General features: G+C 42.3%; 2 protein-coding genes across 9 annotated transcripts in view; one reads left to right on the top strand and one right to left on the bottom strand.

The window, feature by feature from the left end:
• The window catches only part of RBMS3 (RNA binding motif single stranded interacting protein 3), a 911371-nt gene that overhangs the window by 811015 nt on the left and 80483 nt on the right, over positions 1 to 19873 (top strand). For all 8 annotated transcript variants that reach the window (XM_060781878.2, XM_060781880.2, XM_060781882.2 and 5 more), the window contains 2 exons: positions 936 to 1032; positions 7945 to 7995. In XM_060781878.2, coding sequence (XP_060637861.2) covers positions 936 to 1032; positions 7945 to 7995 — 148 coding nt within the window. The remainder of the gene's footprint in view (positions 1 to 935; positions 1033 to 7944; positions 7996 to 19873) is intronic.
• Positions 9979 to 11016, bottom strand: LOC137097391 (uncharacterized; the record flags this gene model as incomplete). Its single annotated transcript, XM_067470222.1, is given in 6 exon segments — positions 9979 to 10077; positions 10080 to 10396; positions 10399 to 10531; positions 10534 to 10663; positions 10731 to 10984; positions 10987 to 11016. Coding segments are annotated over 6 exon segments (963 nt in total), but the record flags the coding sequence as incomplete, so codon positions are not given.

The raw sequence follows: 19873 nt of genomic DNA, 5'->3' as shown, positions 1-19873 counted from the left end.
AAATTGACAAACATGATAGAACATCAACCTTTTTTCTCATATCAGAATTAATCTAATAGATTTTTGCAAGTATTGGGCTCTTTATGATGTGGATACTCTGCCAGTCTGTTCTATACAGTCATGTCCCCTTTCCCCAAAATACTTCCTCCATCCCTTTTTATGCAAAAGAACTGTGTGACATCTGAATCCAGGATTGTGAAACATAGAGTACAGTTAAATTTTATGACAAACATGAAGAAGAAGAAAAAGAGTCAACAACTGGGGTCTTAAAGTTTCCAAATCTGAACTGGTTGAATTCAAGACTGTATAGATCAGTGGCTCTCAACCAATGGGTCTCCAAGTGCTTTGGCCTACAACTCAGCCAGTTTACCAGCTGTTAGGATTTCTGGGTGTTGAAGGCCAAAATATGTGGGGACCCACAGGTTGAGAACCACTGGTATAGATTTTAGTTTTACTGTATTTGGATGCTTATAGATTTTAGTTGGCATCTAATCTTGGGTTAGAAGGAGCCTGAGTAAAACCAAATATTATAATAGGAGAAACTTTTTGTTGTTATGCTGACAGTCTGAAGTAACACATTCAAAGGAAGCAATATTGGAAGATATCCAGAGGTAGTCTCAGTAGATCCATAAATCAATGTTAGTCTAAGGCTCCCTTACGCTGCTATATAACTGCACTGAACTGCATTTTATGAGTCTGCATTGATCATATAATACAGTTTCAAACTGCCTTAAATGGCAGTGTAGATACCGCTTAAATGCTATCTGAGGGCTGAGTTTGAATGTTTAAATCTGAATTCTGCTTGCATATTTGCAAGATAGGACTATATTTAATTGGCAAGGCCCCTACTTTCCTTTGGCTGACAATAGTTATGAAGCAGCTACCTGTCAATCCATTTTCTTAAAAATATTTATTTTGTTTTTGTTTGTTTGCAGATTTTATTCCTCACCGTACAGTATTGCTACAAACCGCATGATTCCACAGACATCCATCACGCCATTCATTGCTGCTTCCCCTGTCTCCACATATCAGGTATGTTTGAATGGCATGTGCCCCATATATCCCTATGTAATTTGCACACCAGTGAAGTAAATGTATACAGGGGGAGAAAAGGGCAGGTACATAGCTATTCTTCCTTGTCTAGAATTGGAAAAGTTAATATTCAATTTCTTTGGCAAGGAATAATCAGAGATTATTTTGTCAGTTCCTTCTCCTGAAATATAGCCTACATCATTTAGCATTTATTGGTGGTCTCCCATTTTGCTTGCCTTCGAAAACCAGACAGTGTCTGGTGTCTTTAGGGTATTTAGGCAAAAATTTGACTACTTGAAAAATAAAGTAAATCCTACCCTGGAAAAAGCAGGTATCTTTATTGTTAAAATTTCAAATGCCTAAAACCTTCCTCTGTAACAGCTAGCTGTGTTCATTTTGAAAATATACCTTCTTTACTTTTTTTTTTCATAGTACAAAATAGAATCTCATTCCATCCACCTCTTATTGACACGTATGCTTATGACACAAAATATACTCTTGTTCAGTCTTCCTCTTAACAGCACCTTAACACCCACAAAGGGCACATGACACAGTGTAAGCCATCACTTGAACTGTATAAAACGCTGTCATTTGGTGATGCCATCCCAATGTAAATATAGAAGTCACATAAAAGTTACATTTATACTGAAAAAGGAAAAAAAAATCTCTCACTAACTTACAATTTTAATGTAGCATAACCTTTGCTATTGAAGACAATGAACAAATTCCTAGTAAATAACTTTTCATTATATCCAAAATCTGTTGCTCAAATTTTTGTTTGATTACATTTTGTTTAATTTAGTGATGTTAGGTTCTAATGTTGTTTTCATATGTGGGGTTTTTCTGGGACTATTATGTCAGTACTTGTTTGTTCTATGGTGGCATCTAATGTTTGCCTTTGTATGTTGGAATTCTCCCGGAGCCCCTCTGGGGAGATAGGGAAATATAAATAAAGTTATTATTATTATTATTATTATTATTATTATTATTATTTGTCTGCTGAGACACTGGAAGTAGCCTAAGAAAGAAGGAAAGCAAAAGGAAACAGTGATAGGGGGAGATATGCCCAATTAAATACACATTTCCAGAGGTTTGCAAGAAGAGATAAGGATTTTTTTAAAAAAATAAGCAATGCATGTAAGTTGAAGAAGACAATACAATAGGAAGGATAACAGACCTCTTCCAGAAAATTAGAATACCCCGCCACCATCTCCCCAAGGGGACTCAGGGCGGCATTGCTAATAACAAGGCAGCAAGAGATGACGGGATCCCAGCTACACTGTTTAAAATCTTGAAAAATGATGCTGTCAAGCTGATACATGGTATAGGTCCAGCAAATATAGAAAACACAAGAATAGCCATCAGGTTGGAAAAAATCAACTTATCCCCCATCCCAAAAAAATGAAATGGTAAAGAATGCTCAAACTTTTGTACAGTGGCACTTATTTCACATGCCAATAAGGTAATGGTCAAGATCCTGCAAGGTAGACTCCAGCAATACATGGAGAAAGAGTTGCCAAATGTACAATCTGGGTTTAGAAAAGGCAGAGGAATGAGAGACCAAGTTGTAAACAGACTGATTGATAACTGGCAAATAGAGGGAGAAAATGTGGAGACAGTGACAGACTTTGTATTTCCAGCCAGGAATACAGATGTTTACTTCTTGGGAAGAGAGCAATGTCCAATCTCGATAAAATAGTTAAGATTAGAGGCATCACACTGGCAACAAATGCCCGTATAGTTAAAGCAGTTGTATTCCCGGTAGCAACCTATGGATGCGAGAACTGGGCCATAAAGAAGGCTGAGCGAAGGAAGATAGACGCTTTTGAACTGTAGTATTGAAGGAAAATTCTGAGAATACTTTGGGCCACAAGAAGATCAAACCAGTCCACATTCCAGGAAATAAAGCCTGACAGTTCACTGAAGGGAAGGATATTAGAGGCAAAGATGAAGTACTTTGGCCACATAATGAGAAGGCAGGAGAGCTTGGAGAAGACAGTGATGCTGGGTGGAAAGGAAGAGGGGCAGACCAAGGGCAAGATGGATGGATGTTGTCATTGAAGTGATTGACTTGATCTTGAAGGAGCTGGGCCTGGCAACAGCCAACAGGGGTCTCTGGTGTGGACTGGTCCATGCGGTCACACAAATTCAGAAGCATCTGAACGAATAAACAACAATCTTACGTAAAAGGGTTCTGTTGGATATAATTTTGCATGAATCTGCCTTTTCTTCATCATATTGATACTTTCTTGCTCTGTCTTTTATAACTTACCAGTAAGAAGGGCTTTTAAACTCCTCCTTAAAAGAACCTTGCAGGCTAAAAACATCATTATACTCACATTGCAATTTACATCACCAGTGTTGGCTTTTTAAAAAAGTATGAGTATTGGTAAATAATTAGAGCTACATTCAATTTAGTCTCAACTAGGATAGACACGCTAAATCAATGGGAACCTGCTAAGTCAACATTTATATAAGTTCTATTGATCGTCTAGATCTGCTGTAGATGAAACTAGCGATCGATTTAACCCTATGAAACCAGTTTTTGCTTTAGAGAACATAACTATTGTGGCAAGGTTGGGTTTATGTTATATGTGTGTGTGTGTGTGTGTGTGTCTGTGATGAATTCTGTCTTCACTAGAAGACTGCATTTCCCCCTCAGCTCTAAAAGCAAGGCTGGGAATAGGTTTTAAACATTACTCCATTATCAGTTCTGCCTGAGACTTCTACCGCACTATTTGTGGCAATGAAATTTTAATTACTATCAAAGTTCATACTTTTAAAAATGATTGCTTTGTTAATATGATCCTGAAATAATTTTTCTAATCACTCCACTGATGCCAGATATCCCAATGGTTTTTCGTGTCTTATTAGTATGACCAGTGTGTTCTGCCCATACTATTCCTTCGTGAATAATAACACATTGTGGGATATATGTTTTGATGATGCTTTGCAATATGAGCGTTTTATGTGACTTTCTTTTCAGAATGATAATGTTTGGATGAGTGCAAATACATGTGTTAATTGTCCATGCTCTTGAATAATATTGATTATATGTTAAATACTATAAAGAAGCACATATAAACAAATGGAAATAGAACATTTTAATTGAATTATTCTGGGTCCCTAATGTGTATGCCATGCTCTTTCTAGCCATATATATAAAAGTCAATAAAAACATAGTTTTAATTGATTTTGATTAGATATATATTCATGGACTGCAGTACATGAAGCAAAGAAAGATGTTATAGTTACTTAGACTTTGTGTTTTCTCTTTCAATAATCTGGGGGGGAGGGTCAGAGTAAAGTAGACTAGATCATCCCTCTCATATTATTCCTTAAAAGGAAGATTAACGCCTTCTCTGATATCATGGCAAAGGGGAATACTGATCTTGGGCACTGCCATAAGATCTTGATAGTGATTTCCTTAAAGGAAAGATTAGTAGGAACTTGAGGACTATCTTCATCTAGATTTCTTTGAGGGATGTAAGGAGTGAACTGAGAATCACTTGGGGAAGGGAGCAGTCAACTCCAGAGTTTTCCAATTGCATAGAAACAATGAAAGGCACTTATTTTAAGGTGGGATGGGAGCAGTTAAATTGCTCCTTTTTAGATTGTTTTAGTGACATGAAAGTGTGGTTATTTGGGGGGGGGGAGTTTTTAAGTATACCTCAATGCGCTTTTTGTTGCTATTCATCTTGCATGCAACTTTAACAATACTTTTTTTAAATGCACAATTTCACTATCTCTAATTTGCAGTAGCTATATTTTTCCTTTATGTAGACCTGGGATTTTCAAGAGCCAAGTTTCCCTTTTGATATATGTATCAAAACAAAAGTGGTATGGGTGGAGACTACACTTCCCCATTTGATAGTTCAATAAACAGAGGAATTGTCTAGAAACTGGTGGAGTCCATCATGTGCAATAGTGTTGAATGAATTATCTGCTTTTCTTATCAATTGAAAGGCATGAAACACTACGGTAAGAAGACAATGTCTCCCACCTTCTGTCCCAAATGGGATTTTTTTTCCGTGTCAGGAGTGACTTGAGAAACTGCAAGTCGCTTTTGGTGTTAGAGAACTGGCCGCCTGCAAGGACATTGCCCAGGGACGCCCAGATGTTCTGATGTTTTATCATCCTTGTTGGAGGCTTCTCTCTTTGCATGGGGAGCTGGAGCTGGCAGAGGGAGCTCATCTGCACTCTCCCTAGATTTGAACCTGCAACCTGTCGATCTTCAGTCCTGCCAGCATAAGGGTTTAACCTACTGCACCACTGGGGGATCCAAATGGGAGGAGGTCCCAAGATAACTCAGTGGTCCGTTCCGGATTCAGACTGAGTATATTTCAACTGTCACTGACAAAACTAATAATTTAAATTATGTTTAGAAATGGATATGAGTCTGTAGAGCTGCTTCAAACTGCTAAAGTGTGTTCCGACTAATCAACCCTTTATAGTAGTTTAGTTTATGCATTCTGTACCAATTTCAATTTTTAATAGCCTTCAAACTGAGGGTCATGCACTGCACATTTCTGCAATCTAGCTTTAGATGCTAAGGATCATAGAAACAGGTGTTTTGTTATTTTAACTCCAGAGGATTCTGACGAGATCACGTTTACTAGAAATAATAAATTATACAAAAGAAGTATCAGATGCGCCATGTAATCTTGATAGTCTGGAAAACAGAAATAATAATGCATACAATTAAAAGAGAGGGAAAGAGCAGGAGAGCTCATATAAACAAAAGCGTCAACTCTAAATACTCTTATCACAATAATATGATCATAAGATTTTTGATTTGTTTAGAGAAGTGGATATACAAGATTCTAGGCAATTTTTCCTTTTAGCCATATTTTTTTCATTGCATCTGTATCAATCTCCAACTCCAATAACCAGAAGTTGAGCACCAATAAACTGAACATAAAGGTTGATTATGATATTATAATTAAATCGTTCCTGGGTCTAGGAATTCCATGTTTGGCCTATGCCAGATGGGGCTTCTGCACCCTTGAAGGACTACAACTTGTGGCAAGTTCTTTGTTCCAGTAGTGCCACTAAAGACCCATATGACCATGGTGGCATTTGCCAGTTTCAGCTGGTTCTCTGGGTACAGTCTTGTATAAGGATAGGCTTGCTGTACACTCTTATAAAACTCCAGGTCAGAGTTACCAGTGTAAGACAAATGTCATCCCTATTCTTAAATAAGTTATGCATTTCCAAAATAAATACATATAAAATAGGGTCCATTCCCCTTTGGTGTAGCTTTGAAAGAAGGATAGTTATGAACACCAGTCTTGCTTTCTTTTCAGTGCCAAGCAAAATGTTTCTTTTTGCCAAGCTATTGAATATTTTCAAGTAATAAATTTGTTTATTTCCTGGTTGAATAGATTTTATGCCTCTTATTTTCGCCGCCTTACTGCATTGCATGTCTCATGTTATATTGTTATACACATCATCCAGAGATCTATTATGAACTAAAAATAGTTTATAATAGAGATAGGTTATGCTGAAAGTTATGGAGCTTGTGAGATTTCTGCAGTTAAGGAAGTGCATAATTCAGAAGGCCTTCATGTGAAAAATGTATACTGCCATGTTACATGCATACCTAAGCTCAGTGAAACTTATTTTTGAGTAGACATGCATGGAATTGTGTAGATTAGATTTTTTGGAATAAAACCAGGAAGAAGACATTAATTATGGTCTCTACACAGGCCTCCTCCTCAGCTTCCTCTGGGCAAAGACACCTGAACTCTTAAGAGGAATCCTTTCCAAAGTTTGAGTGGCTTCCAGGTCAGAAATTTTCTGGAAGGACAGCCTTCTGGTCTCTACCCACAGGTTGCCTAACCTCCCTAGAGAGCAGAAACCTGAGGCCACCCTCAAACATAGGTCCTCCCCTATCCCTTGCCACTAGGCAACAGAATTCCCTACACCTAAAGCGGGCAATAGGTGCTCACAGAACTCTCTTCTTCCCACAATGAACATAGTGCCAGGTGTGGTGCTGTTTTAAATAGCATTAGGCTATACAAGAATTGCTGGGTATGTTTAGCCTGTAGAAGAGAAGGTTGAGAGAAGACATGATCACTATTTTTAAATATTTCAAATGCTGCCATAAGAAAGAGGGAGCAGACATTTTTTCTGCTGCCCTGAGGACTAGGGCCCACAGCAATGGACTCAAATTACAAGAAAGGAGATTCCTTTTTAACATTAGGAAGAACCTCCTGGCTATAAGAGTGTGCTGGAGATTCCTTTTGGAGATATTTAAACAGAGGCTGGTGCTTCTCCTGCATGACAGGGAGTCAGACTGGATTTTCCAAGGAATCTCTTACAAATCTATTAGTTTATGATTCTATAATTCTATGGACTGCAACCTGAAACAACCCTACATCTGCTCTTTTTTGCAAGTGAAATTCAGTGAATTTGCATAATTCTGCAATACCATGATACAATTTTAGTGGTACATGCTCAGAGCATACCTTTCTAGTGGTAGTATGATCTGCATGATTTGGTTTGTCTATACTACTTCATTGCTTCAGTACAGAAAGCACTGAAGTAGTATACAAACCAGATCATACAGATAAATGCACGGAAGGAGCGGGGAGAAAGATGTTATGGGCTAGGAAAGAGCAGGCTGGATGGCAGCCACACTTGTCATAGTATCCAGCTAGCACTATTTTGAGGGAAATCTAATGACGATTATCCCCAAATATCTCAATATTATTATTATTATCACATAAAAGAGTGAAAGTGTCATTTTCCAACCTTGAGGAACAAGTTCTTTATTTTTCAAACCCAGAGCATCATGTTTTCAATATATCACAAGTTGCTTAAATGTACTTAAATGTTGTGGCTGTATTCCCTCACCTCCTTTAAAAACCCAATCACAATTGTGCTAATCTATTGCTTTTTGATCCATAGGTTCAGAGTACTTCATGGATGCCTCATCCGTCATATGTTATGCAACCAACTGTAAGTGAGAACGTATATACATTTTCTTTTTCATATATTGGGAGTTAGTTGAATTTGTTTTTCCCCTAACTATAACAATTTTTTTACCTCTCATTCATATCCACTGATATTTTACTGAAGTTTACTGATATTTTACCAATCCCAGTAGCAGATAAGTCCTTGCTGCAGTGTGTGGAATAGAGCTGCCAAGAGATTATATGCGTCCCTTTCAAACCCATTTTAAGAGCTCCTCTGGTGAATTTCTGGTAAAATAACATCCATAGGACCTTCTAGGAGCAATGCTTTTGCTATACATGAGATGCAGGGTCCCCAAACTCTGGGAAAAGGCTCCCGGGTGAATTCAAGTCAACAGCAAAAGTAGAATTCCAGGAGCTTAAAGTACTTTTTCAATACAAGTGAAGCTAATTGTAGTTCTTAATGGAACCCCCCCCCCTTCCCCAACCAATCCAGGGTGAACATCTTAATTTATCTTATACTAGCTGTGCCCTGCCACGCGTTGCTGTGGCCTTTAGTAAGAGTTTTGAATTCTCTGCCTGGCCTCTCTTCCTTCCTTCCCTCGCTCTCTTTCCCTCTCTCTCTCTCACACACTCCTTCCTTTCCCCTCTTTCTCTCTTTCCCCCTTTCTCTCTCTCACACTCCTTCCTTTCTCCTCTTTCTCTCTCTCTCTCCCTCTTTCTCTCTCTCTCACTCCTTCCTTTCCCCTCTTTCTCTCTCTTTCCCTCTTTCTCTCTCTCTCACTCCTTCCTTTCCCCTCTTTCTCTCTCTCTTTCCCTCTTTCTCTCTCACACTCCTTCCTTTCCCCTCTTTCTCTCTCTTTCCCTCTTTCTCTCTCTCACACTCCTTCCTTTCCCCTCTTTCTCTCTCTCTTTCCCTCTTTCTCTCTCTCACACTCCTTCCTTTCCCCTCTTTCTCTCTCTCTTTCCCTCTTTCTCTCTCTCTCACACTCCTTCCTTTCCCCTCTTTCTCTCTTTCCCCCTTTCTCTCTCTCACACTCCTTCCTTTCTCCTCTTTCTCTCTCTCTCTCCCTCTTTCTCTCTCTCTCACTCCTTCCTTTCCCCTCTTTCTCTCTCTTTCCCTCTTTCTCTCTCTCTCACTCCTTCCTTTCCCCTCTTTCTCTCTCTCTTTCCCTCTTTCTCTCTCACACTCCTTCCTTTCCCCTCTTTCTCTCTCTTTCCCTCTTTCTCTCTCTCACACTCCTTCCTTTCCCCTCTTTCTCTCTCTCTTTCCCTCTTTCTCTCTCTCACACTCCTTCCTTTCCCCTCTTTCTCTCTCTCTTTCCCTCTTTCTCTCTCTCTCACACTCCTTCCTTTCCCCTCTTTCTCTCTTTCCCCCTTTCTCTCTCTCACACTCCTTCCTTTCTCCTCTTTCTCTCTCTCTCTCCCTCTTTCTCTCTCTCTCACTCCTTCCTTTCCCCTCTTTCTCTCTCTTTCCCTCTTTCTCTCTCTCTCACTCCTTCCTTTCCCCTCTTTCTCTCTCTCTTTCCCTCTTTCTCTCTCACACTCCTTCCTTTCCCCTCTTTCTCTCTCTTTCCCTCTTTCTCTCTCTCACACTCCTTCCTTTCCCCTCTTTCTCTCTCTCTTTCCCTCTTTCTCTCTCTCACACTCCTTCCTTTCCCCTCTTTCTCTCTCTCTTTCCCTCTTTCTCTCTCTCTCACACTCCTTCCTTTCCCCTCTTTCTCTCTCTCTTTCCCTCTTTCTCTCTCTCTCACACTCCTTCCTTTACAGGTAAACTAAAAATCCCAACAGCTACAACGGAGGGGGGTGGGTGGAGGAGGAGTGCAGGGGCGGGGCGTCGGTGGGTGTGGGCGGGGCTTGGGCGGAGGGGGTTGGAGGAGGAGTGCAGGGGCGGGGCGTTGGTGGGTGTGGGCGGGGCTTCGGCGGAGGGGAGTGGGAGGAGGAGGAGTGCAGGGGCGGGGCATCGGTGGGTGTGGGCGGGGCTTCGGCGGAGGGGAGTGGGAGGAGGAGGAGTGCAGGGGCGGGGCGTCGGTGGGTGTGGGCAGGGCTTGGGCGGAGGGGGGGTGGGAGGAGGAGGAGTGCAGGGGCGGGGCATCGGTGGGTGTGGGCGGGGCTTCGGCGGAGGGGAGTGGGAGGAGGAGGAGTGCAGGGGCGGGGCGTCGGTGGGTGTGGGTGGGGCTTGGGCGGAGGGGGGGTGGGAGGAGGAGGAGTGCAGGGGCGGGGCATCGGTGGGTGTGGGCGGGGCTTCGGCGGAGGGGAGTGGGAGGAGGAGGAGTGCAGGGGCGGGGCGTCGGTGGGTGTGGGCGGGGCTTGGGCGGAGGGGGTTGGAGGAGGAGTGCAGGGGCGGGGCGTTGGTGGGTGTGGGCGGGGCTTGGGCGGAGGGGGGGTGGGAGGAGGAGGAGTGCAGGGGCGGGGCATCGGTGGGTGTGGGCGGGGCTTCGGCGGAGGGGAGTGGGAGGAGAAGGAGTGCAGGGGCGGGGCGTCGGTGGGTGTGGGCAGGGCTTGGGCGGAGGGGGGGTGGGAGGAGGAGGAGTGCAGGGGCGGGGCATCGGTGGGTGTGGGCGGGGCTTCGGCGGAGGGGAGTGGGAGGAGGAGGAGTGCAGGGGCGGGGCGTCGGTGGGTGTGGGTGGGGCTTGGGCGGAGGGGGGGTGGGAGGAGGAGGAGTGCAGGGGCGGGGCATCGGTGGGTGTGGGCGGGGCTTCGGCGGAGGGGAGTGGGAGGAGGAGGAGTGCAGGGGCGGGGCGTCGGTGGGTGTGGGTGGGGCTTGGGCGGAGGGGGGTGGGAGGAGGAGGAGTGCAGGGGCGGGGCATCGGTGGGTGTGGGCGGGGCTTCGGCGGAGGGGAGTGGGAGGAGGAGGATTGCAGGGGCGGGGCGTCGGTGGGTGTGGGCGGGGCTTGGGCGGAGGGGGTTGGAGGAGGAGTGCAGGGGCGGGGCGTTGGTGGGTGTGGGCGGGGCTTGGGCGGAGGGGGGGTGGGAGGAGGAGGAGTGCAGGGGCGGGGCATCGGTGGGTGTGGGCGGGGCTTCGGCGGAGGGGAGTGGGAGGAGAAGGAGTGCAGGGGCGGGGCGTCGGTGGGTGTGGGCAGGGCTTGGGCGGAGGGGGGTGGGAGGAGGAGGAGTGCAGGGGCGGGGCATCGGTGGGTGTGGGCGGGGCTTCGGCGGAGGGGAGTGGGAGGAGGAGGAGTGTAGGGGCGGGGCGTCGGTGGGTGTGGGTGGGGCTTCGGCAGAGTGGGGTGGGAGGAGGAGGAGTGCAGGCAGCATGGGCAGGGTAAGATGAAGGAGGGGGCGGAGAGATGCTTTCGACAGGGCAGGAAGCGGCGTGGCGGGGCTTGGACTGGGGGAAGAGGGTGGCAGGGTTAGAAAGGGGCGAGGCTTGGCAGCGGCGTGGGTGGGCTTAGCAGGGGGAGGGGGGAAGTTGCGTGGTGCATGTGTGGGCGAGAAGGGGGCGGGGCGAAGTTGGATGTCGGTGAACTACAACTCCCATACTCAAGGTCACGGAGGGAAGGGGTGGGGCGAAGGGAGGGGGCGGGTCTTTCCGGAAGGGGTGGAAGGAGGAAGGAGTGAGTCAGGGAGGGAAGGGGTGGGGCGTGTTTTTGTGTTGCAGGGAAGGCAGGGGGGTTTGTTACCGCCGTTTGGTTGTGTTGCGGGGAAGGGAGGGGGTGTGTGTTAGGGGCGTGTGTGTTTGTGTGTTGCAGGGAAGGGAGGGGTGGTGAGTTAGCGGCGTGTGTGTTTGTGTAGTAGGCAGGGGGGTTTTTTTCCGGCGTTTGGTTGTGTTGCGGGGAAGGGAGGAGGTGTGCGTTAGCGGCGTGTGTGTTTTTGTGTTGCGGGGAAGGGAGGTGTGGTGAGTTAGCGGGGGGAGGGGTTGTTACCGGCGTTTGGTTGTGTTGCGGGGAAGGGAGGGGGCGTGTTTTACCAGAGCTGCGTTGGAGGAGGGAAGGAGTGTTTCAGGGCCGGAAGGGGTGGGAGGAAGTTGCGATGCGTGTGTGTGTGTTTGTGGCGGCGACGTGTTCGTGCTGGGCGAGGGAGGGAGGGAAGTGCCGTTCGGCCGTTCGGCCATGTGTGCGCGCGCGCTGGGGTCTTTGCGGCAGTGCGCATGCTCAGTTGTTTTGCCACTTTGTGAGTGTGTTGTTGTGTTGTTTGTAATTGTGAGTGGATTAGTTTGTACCGAGTGGGTTGTCCTAGGGCCATGGCAATTTTGGTGCAGTTTCGTTGGGGGGGTTTAGAGTTTACCTGTCCGGTATAACCAACCTAACAGATTTATATATATAGATTGATTGTATTGGGGGGGGGGGGAGTTGTACAACTCAAAAATGTGAACAACTCAAAAATAGGAATATAATTCTTCTGTAATTTTGTTTTTACAGTAATTTTAATGCTATTTTTTTCACTGGGAGAGTCTTCTTACACTGTAAAGTTTTTGAAGAGTACATACATCTGAGTACTTATTTTGTGCAAAATTGACAATTTTGTACACAGAAAAAATGTTTCACATGCAGGAAAAAACATCTTCAGCAAATATTTCTATTCAGGAAAATACTGTTTCCAGCACAGGAAATGCAAACACTCTGTGCAAAATTTGGAGCTCGTGAGAGGATTGATACAGAAAAGATTTTGTGTGCAGGACTCAGTATCTTTTAAACAGACAGAAAATACAAGTATTTCTGCACAGAAAATGCAGGTTCCTGTGCTGAAAAATTATGTGAAAAAAATGATTTTTTTTGCCTAAGTCCTGAATTCCAAAGATTCTTGTCAATTCATAATTCTTGTTTCATAGTTTCCCACCATTCAAGCAACCCAGGTTTCAACACTTTCAAAGGGGCTATTATTCTCATTCCTACTCAAATTGTGTGCAAACCTGTGACCTCAACACCAGCACTGTCTTTAGCACAGCATTATTTTTAACATTTTTGCATGATGAAAAAGTCAGGGACTTTCAAACTAGAATTAGGTATTTAATATGGAATTAGAAAAGCAACATGATTATTTTTGATTTTGTTCTATGTATCATTGTTGTGCTTCTGGCTAACAATAATTTCATTCATATGTGCAGTTTTGAGGCCGTGTAAGTAGTCACAATATCCTAGACCTGCGTAATACTTGCCTTGGGAAGAGGCCAAAGCCGAGTGCCTCAGCATAGATTTTGCATATAAAAGTTTTCACATTCAGTCCCTGGTGTTTGTCTTTCAATTGGCTAGATGATGGTAAGACCGCAGAGAATTAGGAAAGCTGTTCTTATTGTTTCAGCCAGAATACTGGTGTAACTAAAAGCAAAACTTGTTCAGGCATAGCTTGGCATTCCACTTTCTTTTACCTGACAGGAAGGATTTGCTGCATATTTACTGGTTAGGGTACTTTAACTAGCTTGATGAACATTACTTTACATTTAAATATTCTTGCTAACAGGTTCCTGCACTGTTAGTTGCATACTTTTATATGCAACCAGTTCCAAGTGATAATTATTTATTCTTTCCTTCTTTCATTAAAATATAGAGAGGCCATTTAGTGGCAAATGTGCTCTAGACAGTTTACACAAACGTATATAGACACAGATTTTACAATGAAAACAAAGTCGCAAAAAGAGGGAGGATTAGCACTCCCTAATATTAAAAAATATTATGACGCAAGTATATTAAGATTGGTTATAGAAGGAATGATAAAAAAGAGGGGGTACATTGGCTAAGAAAGGATTCGGAAGAAGTGGAAGAAGAAATTTGGAATATATATTTTTTAAAACAGTTTACGAGAAAAGAAACTAGGGAAATTAGAAACCCATTGTTGAGCAATATATTAGAAGTATGGAACAAATATAGGAGAATGTTAATAATGGATGTTTCAGTAATAATCCCAATTGTAATGGAAAAGAAATTTCCATTTTTTTTAAAAAACGTAATGGATAAAAAGTTAAAGGGAAAAAAATAGACAAACTAGGGGATTGGATAAAGGTTGGAATGAAGAAGGAAACGATTATGGAAGAATTTAGACAAATAAAATTGACATGGTTCCATTGTATACAATTAAAACAATGGTTTAAAATTGGGAAAAAAACAATAAAAACCGAAGTAAGATTAACCAATTTGAACAAATAATACAAAATGGAAGGGTTGTAGAAGAGCATGAAAATTTACAAGGAATAACTAGTAAAATATATAAGATAATAATTGAAATAAAGAAAAGAAAAACAAAAAATAACATCCTCAAAGAGGTCTGGGAAGAAGATTTAGGGATAAAAATAAATGAAACAGAATGGCAACAATTATGGAGACAAAGACATCTAAAAAATTTATCAATACGGGTTAAAGAAAATTATTATAAGTTAATATGGAAATGGTATCTAACACCAGTAAGAACAGCAAATATAAATAAAAACTATTCAATAATTGCTGGAGAGGATGTCAAGAATCAGGAACATATATACATATGTGGTGGCAATGTAAATATGTAAATATTTTTGGGGGAAAGTATTTAGAGAAATAGAAGATATAATGAATATTAAAATAGAAAGAAGTCCTAGTATAGCTTTATTATCATTATATAATAATAAACAATTGAAAAAAGAGTATAAAGAAGCGATAACAAATTTATTAACAATAGCAAGACTGCTTATAGCAAGGAACTGGAAAAAAGAAATAAATATACACATAGAGGAGTAGTACAAGGAAGTATGGAAATTGGCAATAAATGATAAGCTGATGTGTATATTAAAAGTTAAAAGAGTTATATGGAAACAAAGTGATTTTGATGATGTATGGAGAAAATTTATTGAAAAAGGATTAAAAAATAAAGAAGGAAAGTTACCTCCACAAGAAGAATTGAAATTTTGGACAGATGATATGTAAAAGCTGTGGCTTGGGAGTGGGGAGGGGAGCACAGAAATAATAAAAAACAAAAACAAAAAAGAATGAAAACAAAGAATGCAGACAAAACCTTGTCAAGTTAAACATAAAATTATTGGAATATGTAGAGTTAGCTATGACATTTATGTTGCAAAAGCAAAACAATAAAAATAAAAACTAGGAACTGAACACCTGCCAAAAGAAGAAAGACTTATAGTGAGGATTTCATATTTAAAGGAGGGGACTAATACTGGAAAAATACTTTCTTTGTTACATATCCATCACATCAATATAGGAGGTAGTACACAGAGACAAATGACTGAGGTTTGCTTTAATAATTGGGTAGGAACATGTGGAAGAAGGGATTACTTTAGATTTTGAATCCCTAAGACATTTAGGACTTTGAGGTTTAGTACCAAAATGTTGAATTGAGTATATGATTGAGACTGGTAACTAGACAATGCTCCGGAGCTCTAGATTTTCTGCAGTTTACTTTGGTCTCTCATTGGGACTGTTCTTCCCTAAGTAACACCTTTCATTCGTATGATATTTTGAAAAATTGTCTGTTCTTATTTAATGATGATAAGGGAATTGCTACTGAAAATATAGTTTACATACAGTTCTTGTGGGTTTTTTCGGGCTATATGGCCATGTTCTAGAGGCATTTCTCCTGACGTTTCGCCTGCATCTATGGCAGGCTTCCTCAGAGGTCTGCTGGAGCTGGGAAAAAAGGGGTTTATATATCTGTGGACTGACCAGGGTGAGACAAAAGGCTTTTGTAAGTTGGGCTAGGTGTGAATCTTTTCAACTGACCACCTTGATTAGCATACAATGGGCTGACTGTGCCTGGAGCAAACTCTTAATGAAAGGTGCTTAGATGTCCCTGCCTGTTTTTCTCTCTGCTGTTTTAATTTTAGAATTTTTTAATACTGGTAGCCAGATTTTGTTCATTTTCATGGTTTCTTCCTTTCTGTTGAAATTGTCCACATGTTTGTGGATTTCAATGGCTTCTCTGTGTAGTCTGACATGGTGGTTGTGAGAGTGGTCCAGCATTTTTGTGTTCTCAAATAAAATGCTGTGTCCAGGTTGGTTCATCAGGTGCTCTGCTATGGCTGATTTCTCTGGTTGGAGTAGTCTGCAGTGCCTTTCATGTTCCTGGATTCTTGTTTGGGCGCTGCGTTTGGTGGTCCCTATGTAGACTTGTCCACAGCTGCATGGTATACGGTAGACTCCTGCAGAGGTGAGAGGATCCCTCTTGTCCTTTGCTGAACGTAGCATTTGTTGGATTTTCTTGGTGGGTTTGTAGATTGTTTGTATGTTGTGTTTCCTCATCAGCTTTCCTATGCGATCAGTGGTCCCCTTGATGTATGGCAGGAACACTTTTCCTCTGGGTGGATCTTCATCTTTACTCTTGTGGCTTGTTCTTGGTCTTTCAGCTCTTCTGAAAGCACCTGATGAACCAACCTGGACACAGCATTTTATTTGAGAACACAAAAATGCTGGACCACTCTCACAACCACCATGTCAGACTACACAGAGAAGCCATTGAAATCCACAAACATGTGGACAATTTCAACAGAAAGGAAGAAACCATGAAAATGAACAAAATCTGGCTACCAGTATTAAAAAATTCTAAAATTAAAACAGCAGAGAGAAAAACAGGCAGGGACATCTAAGCACCTTCCATTAAGAGTTTGCTCCAGGCACAGTCAGCCCATTGTATGCTAATCAAGGTGGTCAGTTGAAAAGATTCACACCTAGCCCAACTTACAAAAGCCTTTTGTCTCACCCTGGTCAGTCCACAGATATATAAACCCCTTTTTTCCCAGCTCCAGCAGACCTCTGAGGAAGCCTGCCATAGATGCAGGCGAAACGTCAGGAGAAATGCCTCTAGAACATGGCCATATAGCCCGAAAAAACCCACAAGAACTGAGTGATTCCGGCCATGAAAGCCTTCGACAATAGTTTACATAGTTTATGAACTAGGGAGAGCAACCAAATTACAAATGTGTATTCCCACTTGCCAGGATGAACAAATCTGCTACTACTTTGGTAATATTTGTACTCTTTTTAAAAAACAAAGAACCTTTATAGTTCACATACAAACAATAAAGGAACAAACCTTACTAAATTGCAAGAATATTCCTTGGGATGTAAAAAGCGAATTGCAGCTGGCATTTGGATTTCATATTCCGGGTAGATTACCTGTCACGATACCAATAATCAAATATATACTATATAATATGGAACAAAATAGCCACAACTTTATAGGCTATGCTGCAAACAGGGTTGGTCCAATATGGGTCCCAGATGCAGGCATCAACCAACCTGCTTCTTGATCTATGAGTCTTATGCACCAGCCCACGTCTTGGAAACCTTGGCATGACAGGAAAGATACCATGTGGGTCTAAGCTTCCTGAAGATAGCCTTTGTTACCACTAAACAGTGGTGTAAAGACGTCTGAAGCCAAGGCCAGATCAGCCTTCACCACACACACAATCCTGTAAGGGGACCCCCTTATCATCAGCAATGCCCAGGGGATGCCCCAGACCCAGGGCCAATGACAAGCACCCTCAAAGCTGTGATGATACATGAACAAACATAGTGGCATTTGAGTATAATATCGCAAAAAACCACAAAATACAATACAGGGAGTGTGGCTGAGATGGCTCGCAGCAGATGAATGCTGAGAGCTTACCGTGTCATTTTCTTGAAACTACCTACATGGCTCTTCTGACAAATTCATTATCATTGGCTGCCAGTTCCCACTTTTCCCTGGGGCCAGCAATATGTCTGGATCACTGGGAGAAGGACACATGCTGCAGAGGAGCAATAATGGTGGACAGAATGCTCCAAACCTCTCCAGCACATGTGGGCATTATCCACTGATGATAAGGATCTGTTGTTGTTGTTGTTCATTCGTTCAGTCACTTCCGACTCTTTGTGACCTCATGGACTCTTCACTACTTTATCGAGATTGGTCATTGTTCTCCTCCCAAGAAGAGATTTCCTGGCTGCAGTCTGCATCTGCAGTAATCTTTGCACCTAGAAATACAAAGTCTGTCACTGCCTCCAAGTTTTCTACCTCTATTTGCCAGTTATCAATCAGTCTGGTTGCCATAATCTTGGTTTTTTGATGTTTAACTGCAATCCAACTTTAGCACTTTCTTCTTTCACCTTGATTAGAAGGCTCCTTAGCTCCTCCTCGGTTTCGGGCATCAAAGTGGTGTCATCTGCATATTTAAGATTGTTAATGTTTCTTCCAGCTATTTTTACCCCAGCCTTGGATTCATCAAGCCCTGCATATCACATGATGTGTTCTGCATACAAGTTGAATAGGTTGGGTGAGAGTATAGAACCCTGCCGTACGCCTTTCCCAATCTTGAACCAGTCTGTTGTTCCATGGTCAGTTCTTACTGTTGCTACTTGGTCCTTATACAGATTCCTCAGGAGAGAGACAAGGTGATTTTGTATGCCCATACCACCAAGAACTTGCCACAATTTATTATGATCCACACAGTTAAATGCTTTAGAATAGTCAATTAAACAGAAATATATGTTTTTTTCTGAAATTCCCCGCCTTTCTCCATTATTCAGCAGATATTGGCAATTTGGTCTCTTGTTCCTCTGCCTTTTCTAAACCCACCTTGTACATCTGGCAACTCTCTCTCCATGTATTTCTGGAGTCTACCTTGCAGGATCTTGAGCATTACCTTACTGGCATGAGAAATAAGGGCCACTGTATGAAGGTTTGAGCATTCTTTAGCATTTCCCTTTTTTGGTATGGGGATATAAGTTAATTTTTCCAGTCTGATGGCCATTCTTGTGTTTTCCATATATGCTGGCATATGGCATGCATCACCTTGACAGCATCATCTTCCAAAATTTTAAACAGTTCAGCTGGGATCCCATTGTCTCCTGCTGCCTTGTTATTAGCAATGCTTCTTAAGGCCCATTCAACCTCACTCCTCAGGATGTCTGATTCTAATTCACTCACCACACTGTCAAAACTATCCTCAATATTATTATCCTTCCTATACAGATCTTCTGTATAGTCTCGCCACCTTCTCTTGATCTCTTCAGCTTCTGTTAGGTCTCTGCCATCTTTGTTTCTTATCATGCCAATTTTGGCCTGAAATTTTGACCTCTCTGCCACGACCATTCCGTCTTGGGTGTCCTTTCACGGTTTCGCTCGTGGCACCATTGAGGTGCTCAAGCTCCAGCGCCATGACAAAGCAGCGATCGTTTGCTAGAGGATAAGGATCTACTGCAATTTAAATGGTCAACCCTATTGACAAGAACTGAGGATATCCCTCCCCTTTTTCATGTATCACACCAGAGAGAAGAAAGGCATGCAGTAGTATTGTCCCAGCATTACTGAAAAGTATACACACATTCTTTATAAGATGGTGGGAAAAGTTGTTGCATTGTGGTATCGGGGCTTTAACAAAATAATCTTCTTTGGATCCAATAAACAAAGGGTGAACTTATGCAAACCTTCTGCCATATTCAACATTCCCTTTTCCTATTTAACATCTCATATTTATGTTTTTAATTAATATTGAACCGTTTGTACTTTACCTTTATTTCCTGGTGTGCTTTGATACTCAAACATGACATTTGATAAAACGCTAACTTACCAAAAACCTATCAGGTATCAGATTAAATCCTTTCTTGATCTGAAACCTTGATTGCTTCTCTGCTTTAGGTTCAACAGAAGTGGGTCAGCTCCAATCTATAGGAGTGTGCAAAATCACATTCCTATTTCACTGGACAATTTTTGTCTGCTTGATTTGGAGAGACAGGGGAGACTAACAGGAAGGTGCAAAATGCAAGATTTCTGGAGCATCAGCTCTTTTCTCAGCATAAGTATTCGACATTGTCATAATCGTTTTATTTTTCTAAGATGCCCATCTGCTAACATATTATATTTTGCTAGTGAGGTTTGCTGTCCATGAAATTGAAGGAACAGCATTTAGTGGCTAGTGGTAAATATGCGTAGAATAGACATAATTTCCTCATCCTGATATAGAGCAGCCTGGCTCATCCAACAACAATGTTGCTCCCTGAGTTAGATTTTAAAGCTCCTTTTCT

The sequence above is a fragment of the Anolis sagrei genome, chromosome 6, assembly GCF_037176765.1.
Source record: "Anolis sagrei isolate rAnoSag1 chromosome 6, rAnoSag1.mat, whole genome shotgun sequence".
Classification (NCBI taxonomy): Eukaryota; Metazoa; Chordata; class Lepidosauria; order Squamata; family Dactyloidae; genus Anolis; species Anolis sagrei.
Note: the sequence above shows the minus strand (reverse complement) of the source record. Positions and strands in the feature narration are given on the sequence as shown.